Source organism: Perissodus microlepis, chromosome 6 (assembly GCF_051167445.1).
Source record: "Perissodus microlepis isolate ML-2025 ecotype Zambia chromosome 6, ASM5116744v1, whole genome shotgun sequence".
In the NCBI taxonomy this organism is placed as follows: domain Eukaryota; kingdom Metazoa; phylum Chordata; class Actinopteri; order Cichliformes; family Cichlidae; genus Perissodus; species Perissodus microlepis.
The window spans coordinates 25,229,468-25,241,775 of NC_140466.1; the positions used below are offsets into that span (position 1 = coordinate 25,229,468).

Here is a 12,308-nt window from a genome sequence, read left to right on the forward strand (position 1 = left end):
CTATTAAATAACGTCAACCTTTCATTCTCATAATAATGACTTGGATTGTGGCACTTAGAGTTAAAAACTGGTCTATTAGAAATCTAGATAATAATGAAGAAAAAAACACAGTAATTACACCACGAAGATCCATTTAAACATCTACAGTATCATTTTGTCTCACTCCGTCTTCCCACCTGTGCAAAGGATCATGTCATGGATACATAAAAAAAGCAGTACATCCTGGGGTTTTAGAAAACGAGCTATTCAGTTCAATTCAATTTGATTTATATAGCACCAAATCACAACAGCAGTTGCCTCAAGGCCTTACCAGCTAAAATGATTTAAATACAATCTGAGATGAACAAAAACAACACAACATATTTCACTGTGCCATTACTTATTTAACACAAGTAAGCAAAAACTGCAAAAGCGGTGTGCGCAATACTGAGTACAACCCATGACTCAACAATTTGTAGAAGCATCTTAAGCAGCAATAACTTGAAGTCCCACCACAGGACTGTTATCAGGGTTGAGGTCCGGACTTGGACACCTTGATCTGCTGCATGACCCAGTCTAGGCCAACCTATAGCTGTTGGACAGATGGCCTCATACTTGACTCTAGAATACTTATACTACAGCAGAACAACTATAAGGTGCTCGGGACCTATGGCTCCAAAACAAGCCCAAATCATCACTCCTCCACTACCGTGCTTGACAGTTGGCATGAGGTATTTGTGCTGATGGTTTCACCAAATGTGGCACAGTGGACGTTGGCCAAACATCTCTACTTTAGTCTTGTCTGTCCAAATGACACCGTTTGAGAAACCTTGTTTGTTCGGATGCAACCTTGGAAACTTAAGCTGTTCTGTTGTTCTTTTTAGAGAGAAAATCCTTTCTCGTGACATCCCTTCCAAATGTTCATCAACTGAAACCTGAGTCTGATTTGTTGTTGTTCCGAAAGAAGCTGTAAGAGTGTATTTAATTTTCAATTTTGTATTCTTCGCTTGAGTTTACCAAAACAGTTTCTTTTCATATATTTATTTGTATCATGTCCTGATATGTAAAACCTCAGAGGCTGTCTTTTCTTATTCACATGACTGTATGCATGCCTGCTAAACCTCTTAAATAACATTCTGTTGCTGCTATTCAAAGACACATCTCACCTCTCAAAGCTTAAAAATCAGGTTTGCTCTTTGAGGCAACATCTTTAGTTTTCCTAAAGCCAAAATCAAAAAAATGATGCTTTACAACACAGTAAGGCCTCAAATTAATACAACATAAAAGCTGCTGGAAGGTCGAGTGTGTTTTGAAAATGACACGTTGATTTTGATATTTCTAAAATATGTCAGTATTAATGGTGCCTTCACAGATGTGCAAGTTACACATGGTAAGTGCAATAATTAACTCTGTTCCACCATCACTGGCTTTTGAACTGCACAGTCATTCACAAACCAGATGGTTCATCTCCTGTTTAGCCTGGAGGATGCAGCATCTGTTATTTTCACAAAGAATTAAACAATTTTTTATATCAAACCAAATGACAGCTTTCTGTTTCACTTCAGTCCCTCTTAATTTAGCTCAGGATCAGAAATGAAGTGTTTCTGGATCTTTATATAAATATACGTGTGTGTGTGTTTTCTTTTACATGATGGGTTTTTTGAATGCACAGACAAAAATATGTTGCTCAGGTCATGCAGTGATTTCTGCTACACAATTATGTGTTTCTAATACACTGGTGACTAAGGGCTCAGAGATCATGGCCATTTAATACCGGTTGTCATCTTTGTCACTTGCATATAGAGATTTATTCAGTTTCTTTTAATCGTTTTACAATATTATGCACTGTAAATGATGACATCCCCCCAAATTCTTTACAATTTTTATTTTGAAAAATTGTATTTTTTTAACTACATGACCACACAGTCTTTACACACTGGTGAACCCCTCATTATCTGAAACACTGTCAGCCTCTCAGAACGGCTCTTTTTTTTCCTACCAAATCTTGTTAATGACCTGTTGCTAGTCAACCTAATTACCTACTGAAACATGTTCAATAGGAATACGTTGCTGGCCTCAAGCTCCAAACATCTTATATGAACTTTAGCAACAACGATCAGCTGATAGGGCTTGTTTGAATTCTGCAGAGTGAACAGCCACAGGCAAAGCCGGCATCTTGTCAGTCAAAATTGCATGTTTTTTAAAACAGATCTTTGAGAATGTGTATTTTGGTGTGTGTGTGTGTGTGCTCCTTCTTGTCTCTTTCTATGTAATTCTTTTCATCATACTTTTAGGCACAATCACCTCCAGAAAACAGATTGTACCCTGGTGCTGTGATTTCTGTGCTGATTTCATGGCTGACATGATGAGAATGTGCTAAAACCCTTGGTCGCATTTGGACCTTTTGTTTTTCTCCCACTGACCCACATACACCCTGATTAGAAACTGACCTGGCATTCAGGGGCGGTACCATGACCGGCCCTGAAATAGGGCATTTATACCACTATAAATGATGTCAAATTGATTTTTGCTGCAGGTCGAGAGCACCTTCAACTGGGCTGCATTTCTTTTTTGGGAGTTAAGACGCTGCACCGTGTGCACCGCAACCACTGAACAGCTCTTTTTCTTAATGTGTTTCAAAGGAAGCAGCACATAACTAATGCCGAAAGAAGATGCTCTTAGCATGCATTTTGCCAAACTACGTGCAGCTTCCTGCTCTCGGTAGCTACATGCCTAACTGACAGGGTGGCTCTTGGTTTTGATTTACTTCCTGATAGTAACCAAGTTTGTAGCTAGTCCTGATTATGACTGCAATATAAAGCAGGTGAAAGTGCTGAATGACAATAAATATTTATTAAAAGATTATGCAACAGGAAAATAACCAGCTGCAATAAAAGGAACACAGTATTTGAGATTGTAACTACTTTAGTCAAAAATGTGTCACACAAAATGCCCCAGTCAGCTCCGCACACACACACACACACACACACACACACACACACACACACACACACACACACACACACACACACACACTTGTCCCATCTGGAATGAGGCTCCGGAGCCATTTTGGAGAGAAGCAAGATGACGGTTTGGAAAGAAAACAAATGACTGAGATCATCAACTTTATCTACATCTTTGTAGAGGTGAGGAGCATAACCGGTTCAAGCAGGCCGCTGCTACTGTACCGAATCCAAACAGGGTCATGAGACACCGCGGGCTGATTGAAACCTTAGCCAAGGTCATAGAGGAATAACAGCCCTTGTCTCTTTTCCCTTTATCCTTTTTCGCATGTCTGTTTCACTCGTTTATTCTCTCTCCATGCAGCGCACACATTCCCTTTTGCAAAGCAGCCTAAAGGCACTCGCAAACTCGGTGACTATGTAGTACTTGCTCAGCTGACAAGTTCTGACACCTCCTCTGTAAACATTTCTCCTGCTACTCCTTCCACAAGGCCCGAGTATTATATCTGAATGATGGTAACTAAGTGAGCCTCCTACAGCGCCTCAGAAAATCCTGCAATAGACTGCTCCTTTTTTTGAAATTACCCACAAGTGCTCTGCCAAACCTCCGTACAGTACAGTCACTCCATCATTTTGGAATAGACATGAAAGACGAAGCATTGAATGATTATTTTCTTCCCTCCCCTTCCCTCATTTTTGAATGTTATATTTTGACTAAATCCAATAACTGCAGCAGACTGAGCTAACTGTGAAGCATCTTAAATTCCCTGTTTTGATTCTGCATCCCACTTTCTTTTATCCACACCCTCGCTTTCAAAATTCTAGCCCGGGTTTCAAGGAAGTGGAGAAAAATAGCAGGTCTTGGAGCAATGCCTGGTGCTTGACTGGCCTTTATTAAGTACAGCAGGGCTCTCTGGAAAACCTCCAGAGGACCAGTGAGGAGAGGGAGAGGGAGGCCGCGGCAACAGAAGGACTAGCTCCGCCATCCCACCACTCCCTTTGTCTTCGCTTTCTTTCTCCCCATAGCTGTGCACCTGTCTCTTTCTCACCAACCCTTGCTCCGTCAACTCCAAAGAGTGTTTTCACTCTTTAAATCGAACTTTCCCGTCTTTGGTTTCTCATTCTCTCCGCATCGCCTCGCTCCTTCTTCTCTTCTGACATCCACATTGTTAAAGTCCAGTTAGAGCTCTCCTTCTTTCAGAGTTTATATTCAGGGAAACGCTTTCACATTTGTTCTTCCATATGTCGCTGAGCTATAGAGCCAAAATCAGCCTTCCTCTGCTACATCGCAGTACAGTGCATGTTTAAAATACTTGTAGACTTCACTTCCCTTCCATTCAATACTTCAAAAAAACACTTTAATGAAATTCAAAGTATTCACTACTTGCTTAACTAAGTATATAAGTATATAAGTATATTAAATAGAGTGTATAGATGCCTAAAATGATGCTGCAGCTGCCAGTTTACAGTTGGTGCAAAGCACGGCAGCAAGGCCACTCATAAACACTCATAAACAGAGTACTCCAGAACTAAATCGGCTACCCAATTGTGACAGAATCTAATTTAAGGACATATTGATTTCTTGGAAATCACTGCATAATATCTTTCTGCTTTATATTTCAGAACTCTTAACCTCTTATTCTGCACCCAGGCTGTCAGATCAGAGAATCAGGAGCTGTCACAGTTTCCACACTCAGGGCTTAAAGCTCGAGCTCAACTGATATTAGCTATGTGCATATCTAAAAAATTAAATAAGTTAAAGAAAAAAGAGTCAAGTCAAGGCAACGGAAAGACACCTTTAAGACATGTTAAACATATCTTCATATATGTCACGCTATAAAGTATGTGTACACAATCGTGACACAAATATAGCAACAGCAATTAGAAGTGAAACACAAACAAAACTAGAGTTGTTGCTCATGCTCACAGATGTCTGGTTTATATATATATATCGTTTGTGTTGTGCTAGATAAAGAGATGGGAGAAACAAAGTTGAAGCATGTTATGAGGGTTGATGTTGCATAATTTGCACCCTGCAACTTCCCTGTTGGCAACAAATGTTTTCAACAAACCCAACAATCAGCTGATCTGGGCAGAGTCAGGACGGGCATAAAACGGTCATCCACGTCTTGTTGTGGCAATAAAACAAGATTATTTTTAAACTGAACTCTCACATTATCTTAGCAAGGACTCATAAATAACTGGGAAATCTGTTTATGCTTAGTGATTTAAAAACAACACATATCTGTATCGATATAACTTAAAAATGTTAAGACGATAAGTCGATAAGACTTAAAGGCTCTACTTAAAGCATTCAAAGTGCTCAATCAGCCCTTCAGTTTCAAAAATCAAACTTTGTCTCGCTTCATAGCCTGCTTTTGTATAACACATTATTGTCTATCTAGTGTAAATGTTCTCATTTTGTTGTTTCTATTTTTTGTAACTTCTGCCAGCCACCTAACTCCAGTTTTAAAAGGTGCTATAGAAATACAGTTTAGTAATATTAGCATTCCCGCTGGATCAAAATTATTCGGTACAACCTGAAGAAATGTGGGCTACACTTTCTTTGCGCTATTGACATTTGCTTTGTCCCTGCTGTGTAAAGAGAGAAGTCATTACAGGCACCAAAGCTTCCTTGTATTTCAGAAAAAACCCAAGCACTGAAAATATGCTGAAACTGTCCTCTGTAGTTATTCTTCATGCCTTGCATCCATGATACATGAACCAGTGTGTTTGGACTATTGCACTGCTAGAGCCCCTCTGGCCTCTGTGCTGGTTACATTCTGATAATCCTTCTCTTTGTATCTTTGTAACTGGAGACAGACAAATATCTATCTATCTATATATATATATATCTATATATATGTATATATATATATATATATATATATATATATATATATATATATATATACATATTAGGGGTGCAACAATACTCGTATCGATATTGAACCGTTCATACAGTGCTTTCAGTTCGGTATGCATATGTATCGAACAATACAAAATTTTTAATTTATTTTATCAACTTTCCTTCTGACGATGCAGTCTGTGTTGAGCGCTCAGTGGATCTGCGCTCGACAGTACAGCCTAGGAGGAGTAGTCGAACGCAGATTCACTGAGCGCAGGGCAAGCTAGCGAGACAGAAGCTAAGCTCTTCTTGCAACATGGCAAATTGAACCTCCCCCACCCTAATTCAGATCTGGCGTTTGGTACTATTTTGGTTTTCATGTGACGTATGACCCTGAAGGTAAGCGCGTCATGGACAAAAGTAAAACAGTATGTTGGATGTGCCATGCAATGCTCAATTACATTGGTGGGAACTAGTGCGTTAGCGCAGTTAGCTTGTTAACGTGTTGACGCCGTCCAGCCCCACACACGGGGCGATCCGCAGTAACTCGTTAACGGAGATTTGTCGTGTTGTGGCGTTAACGTCATTTCAGATTAACGCTGACAGCACTAGTGGGAACACAACGAATATGACTGCACATTTACTCCGACATCATCCTAGTGCAAAGACAAGTGGAAGCAGACAAAAACAACAAGCACGCATGCTACAAACTTTACCCGAGTCATTTAGACAGCCGTTAGCACATGATTCTCCTTATGGGACCTGATATGTTTAATATGCTGCTGAGAATATAGCCCAGAAGAAGCGTATAGTATAGCTTTTATTTTGGAAAGAGCCATTTCTCTGTAATAATCTCTCTTTTCCAAAGATGAGTGATTCCTCAATCAGATATTTATTTTTATTACTTTGTTGTTTCAGCAACATTAAATTTAAAAACTGAACTTTTGAATTAAAATATATATTTATAATTTTAATAAATGACAAATTAAAAAGGCATGAACATTTTTTTGTATCGAAAAAATATCGAACCGTGACACCAAAGTATCGAACCGAACCGTGAATTTTGTGTATCGTTGCACCCCTAATACATATATATATATATATTTATGCTTGCAAGTCAGAAATCTGTATTGCATGTATTATATTCTGTCTGTGTATTTTACTAGTAATAAGTAATTACAGCTGTCAAGTACAAATACAGACTGTGGAGCATAATGTACAATGTTTGTAAGGAAAACTGCAATACTCACAAAAGTACAACTTTATCAAGATTTCTAAGTATTTTAGTAGATGTACTTAATTGAAAGTTTTTGAAAAAGTTTTCATTTAAATAAATAAATTTGTCCAGTAAAAATATTTAAAAAAAAAAAACGCCAAGTTTTTTATATGGAAACATGAGATTGCTCACTGCAGCCTTTCTGTGCCCTTCTGAATGTGGCACATCTATCGACACCCTACACAGACAAATGCAAGACTGCATCAGGTCTCTGGTGTGATTTAAAGCTTTGTGTTTACCTTTTCATTAATTCAAGTGTGTGTGTGTGTGTGTGTGTGTGTGTGTGTGTGTGTGGACAGTAAAGTTTTGATAGACTGCTACTATTGATTTGACCACAGCCGCTCACTCTGTTGTCATAGTGAAAAGAAAAAACAGAGGCTACTTTTGGTTTCCAGTTGAGCAACTTGGTCCAACGTATCTTCTCTGTGAGGCTGTAGTGGTGGTGTGTGTGAGGTGGTATCACAGTGAGACCCTCAGTACTGAGCAACACAAGTGTTAATCCTTGGCAAAAAAACAACAACAAAAAAAGCAGCAACGGAAAATAAACCAGAGCACAACCGAGAAATGACACCATCTCTCTTTCATTTTGCATACATTGCATTTTGCCACAGGTGCCTGCAACACCAAGTCTATTTTTCACACTCTTTGTCTCTGTTGAAGAATTACTAAGAATTGAACCGTGGGCGCCAGGAAGGCAGATACTGCCAACGGTGTCTCGAAGGTGTGTGGTGAAACTGAACAGAAAACACCTCATCGCCACGTTTCCTTTGTGAGATGGCAACCTTTTTGGTTAAGAAGAAGCAGTTTGACTCAGGCTGTAGCAATCCACATCATGACGCCTTTAATTGTGATCCTAAAGTTAGTGAGGGGGGATTTATATTGCAACAATGACATACGGTGACTGTTCTTAGTCTGATTCTGCTAAAGCTACACTCGCTATCCTTAAATATGAGGGAGGTTTTTTTAGGACACAACATAAAATGAAAACAAAGAGATTTGGGATTTGTACATCTGTATTATATAACGCTGTTGAAAGCACCAACGAAACAGTGCAGTCTATGATAGCCAGGTGTGTAAGTGGAGAATAAATAAGAGCCTGCGCGCAGGTTTCCAGTCCACTGCTTACCTGTGCTGAGAAGCAGGAGGACCTTCATGGAGAGGAACTCGTCGTAGGTGAGCTGCAATCGCACAAACTCCTGGCTCACCTGCCTCATGCCCAGACACAGGTCGTACATGGCCGACTGCTGCATGCGCTCCCTGAAGAGAGACAGGCAGGGGAAAAAAAAATTAATAACTAGCAACTGTGTCGGTGTTCTGTTACACTCCTTTCCCCAGTACAGGCTCACATTTATTCTCAGTTCATTCACTGGTTATTTCTATTTATTTATTTATTTTTTTTGTCAATACTAACTCACTAACAGGCTTCCTCGCTCTGTTCCTACCAAAACTAGTTCAGTCCAGTGAAACAGTGTTTCCACACAGTGCAGAGGAGGATCCTTCCAGTCTGGGCTAAGACCAGAATACCAAATCCCCCCAGATTGCAGATTGCAGAGCGCTGCATACGGTCTCACAGCACAGATGCACCAGTTTTCCAAAGCTGCGGCAGACTACAGCAGACCCCGTATCTAACCCCAATCCCCATAAAAAAAAAAAAAACACATTTGAAAAATTGTGTGTAATTCCAAACACATCCATGTTGGCAGAAATGGCACACATAAACATATGTTAAGTACGCATGTGCATGCTTACCAATCAGCATCAGTGCCTGTGCACCGGAGTGTCAAAAATACACCAGTTGCGTTGATTTGTCTCACTCCCCTTCTCTTTCACACACATTTTATCGCTAAAATCATCTTGGGTACGTTACACAACTCTCTCTCTCACACACACACACACACATACACACACACACACACACAAAGAAACGGCACAAAGAAACAGGAAAGCAAGAAACACTAGAAGAGATAAAGCACAAGCCAATCAGAAACACTCTCTGCAGATGCCACAGATTCTCTGGCTTTGGATGCCACTTCACTCTGCTATAAATCACCACCGCATCAGGACTACAGTAATTAAATGCAAGTGGTGCGCCTTGACTTGAAAGAGGTTGGACTTTTAACCACAATGCAGTGACACCACATCATTACACAGGAAGCGTGGGTGGAGACTGATAACAACTACATGTAATATTTTGTAGAGGGGACCGGGAGCAGCCGATTGGAAATGGGTGCATAATATTCCCATTAAAGCACAAAAAAAAAAAGACATGCAACGCCTTTACAGTATTTACTGTGCAGCTGTCGGCTTCGCTAAGTAACTGATAAACTGTGACGTCTGAGCACGCCCGCTTCCCCGCTGTGCAGCGCCATGTATGTGAGCAGTTTTGCAAAGTGCGGTCTAATATCATTTGATACAACTTTGGGCTGGAGTTTCTAAAGTCTCCACACGTTTTCTCTATCGCTACCTCTCTCTCTCGCGCTCACTCACTCCCTTCCTGAAATCAATTTTGCTGAATCACTGCTCAAAATGAGCGCCTGGTTTTGGGGAGGGAAGAAGCAGAAGAAGAAGAAGAAGGAGAAGAAAAAAGAAGACAGCAGCAATCTCTCTCCTTCCCTCTTGCTTTCCAATTTCTCTGTGTCTCTGTGTGTCTGTCTTCTTCTCACTCGGTTTCCTTTTCTTTCTCTGTTTCTAAGGCAAAAAAGGAAGAAGCACAAGACTGAGGAGAAAGGAGAGTTCAGAGTCTCCTTCAACTGCGAGAAGCTCCCAAAAATATATTTGCTCACCAGAGAAGGACAAAGGAAATCATTTAGAATTGAAATGAAATCACAATTAGTGTTCTCTTTTTTCAAACTGTCAAATATCAATGTCAACATAATTCCTCAAAAACTTAATTAATTGTTAATATAATTTAAAAGTTCACAAAAGGGTCTTTGCAGATGCATCACAAGGGCTCATTGGGAGGACTCTTATATGTGTTTGATTGACAGCTGAGCAGCCACGGGATCAGTGGCACAGTTTAAATAACGCTGTACCACTGGCTACAGTTTTACACACTAAGGACGGACAATGAGTCGTTAACACTTGATAACAGAGAATAAAGAGAAGTTTAGATCAGCTGTTTGACTTTAGGTATGTTTTTGAGCAGTTAAACTGTTCGCCTGTGTTCAAAATTTAAATTCAAATGAAAGTAACAAGTTAGATAAATAGAAAGGAAACAAAAATATAATATGGTAACGGATAGATTATATAGCACTGTTTTACTCTATTTGAGATGTGCTTTATGTGACATGTCACAGTTATCCATTCACACAAGCACTTTTTTAATTTTATCTAAGTGCTTTATATCTAACATTCACACTCTGAAGAACAGATCAGGAGCAACACGGGTAACTCAGTATTTTGCCCAAAGACACTTTATCATGCAGACTGGAGCAACCAGGTATTGAACCATCAACCTTCTATGCTCTACCTCCCGAGCCACCTCATACATTAACAGCTATAAGCAGAATAATTTTTATACATCTATGATGCATGCAGTAAGTAAAAGCAACTGTTTGCACTCTATAATTATAATGTTTGAATCTAGGGCAATTGATTTGATCTGACTCGGGAATTTACTGATAATAATGGACAAAATTTGACAGATGTACATAGCTTTTAATGTAAAATGAACATCCATGCTTGCTGTATTTAGACTCAATTGCAGACAGCTAAGTGAGGGGACAGGGTGCTCAATAAACACTTTAATGCCCTAGGCCAATAAGCACTTTGTTGCTATAGAAACAAGTGGACACCGTCCTCTGCCCTGAAGACTGACCGGAGCTCGAAAAGTTATGGACAAACTGTGTACCCATATTTGACCTCAAAACAACAACAAACACGCACACACACCTTCGCTCAGAAAGAATCAACGGGGATGGCAGTGACATCCAGGCTGCCCTGATAGAGCAGCAAGCATGTGACCAACATCCAGGCCACCACCAACAGCCAGTCTACATCTCCTCTGCTCTGTCAAGCTTAATACCAGGCGCATCTGTCAAAGGGAAGGGCTGCTGTATAGAAACCAACACAGCAACTGCAAAGTATATATATGTATGTATATATATATATATATATGTGTATGTATATATATATATATATATATATATATATATATATATATATATATATATATATAAATGATTAATAATCATTCATTATACTCATGCTATTAGTTTTTTTTAAACATCTTTTCTCTGTGTTAGGACTTATTCAGAGCTGAATGTGTCACATAAACCATTCGGTTTCTATCACAGCGTAAGATTTTCCCCCTAAAACTGATTTCAAAGTAGGAAACACAATTCTTAACCTACTGTGTCTCATTTGGCGCTGAATGAAACTCAGGATGTGAGCTAAGCACACAATGATACAACACGTAGGTCCCAAAAAAAGGGGCTTTTACTGTAGCTGTGTTGCACAAGAGTTTGTGCTCCTATTTGGTTGTTTGTGTCTCTGTATTTATTTATTTGGAACAAACTGACCCAGTGACATTGACTTATACAAGCTATTAGTTGGGAGCTTTTAAAGCAGACTCTGACTAAACATGCTCCTCTACAGCAGGCTGCCTAGAGAGGTTACCGTTCTCCTCTTTGATTAATTCTACAACATTCAATTCATCAATGGCCACGCACTGCAGCTCCAATCAGAAAATATATATATATAGCGTATATATAGCATATGTTTCCTTTCTGCCTGCTCCCCTGTTCAAACATATTAACACAGATCAACTGGGCTATTGACTGCTCTTGCCAGGCTTTGATGGTCTGTGCCTGATGCAATTAAAGGACCATCAGAAAGTACAAACGTGTTTTCTTGTAAAGTGCCAGAAATCTGGCGCGAGATTATGACCTCGTTTAAAGTACATCCTGACTTCCTGAGAGGAAAGTCATTACCACAAAACCTCATTGTGGCCTTTTAGTAGCTTTTGGGTGGCTTAATAAAACACTTAAAATAGCACAGACCCAAAATGCACTGCTTACTTCCTTATGTTTATGCATAAATTAGCATTTCATGAGTGGCTAAAAATAGAACCAGCCACTAATAGTGTAAGCCTGGCTGTTCACTCAATTACTATATCGACTAATTAACTACTCTAAAAACCAAATTGTGCTTTTTCATGTCTTTAACAGATGACTGAAATGGTTGATAAAAGGCATATCTCCTTACTGCCTTAACACATTTAGTGTCAGTACTGCTACCTGCT

General features: G+C 39.6%; 1 protein-coding gene across 2 annotated transcripts in view; it reads right to left on the bottom strand.

Moving 5' to 3' along the window:
• Positions 1-12,308, bottom strand: part of nr3c2 (nuclear receptor subfamily 3, group C, member 2) — an 85,192-nt gene that overhangs the window by 4,489 nt on the left and 68,395 nt on the right. For both annotated transcript variants that reach the window (XM_084931647.1, XM_084931646.1), the window contains exon 7: positions 8,193-8,323. In XM_084931647.1, the coding sequence (XP_084787773.1) occupies positions 8,193-8,323 (131 nt within the window). The remainder of the gene's footprint in view (positions 1-8,192; positions 8,324-12,308) is intronic.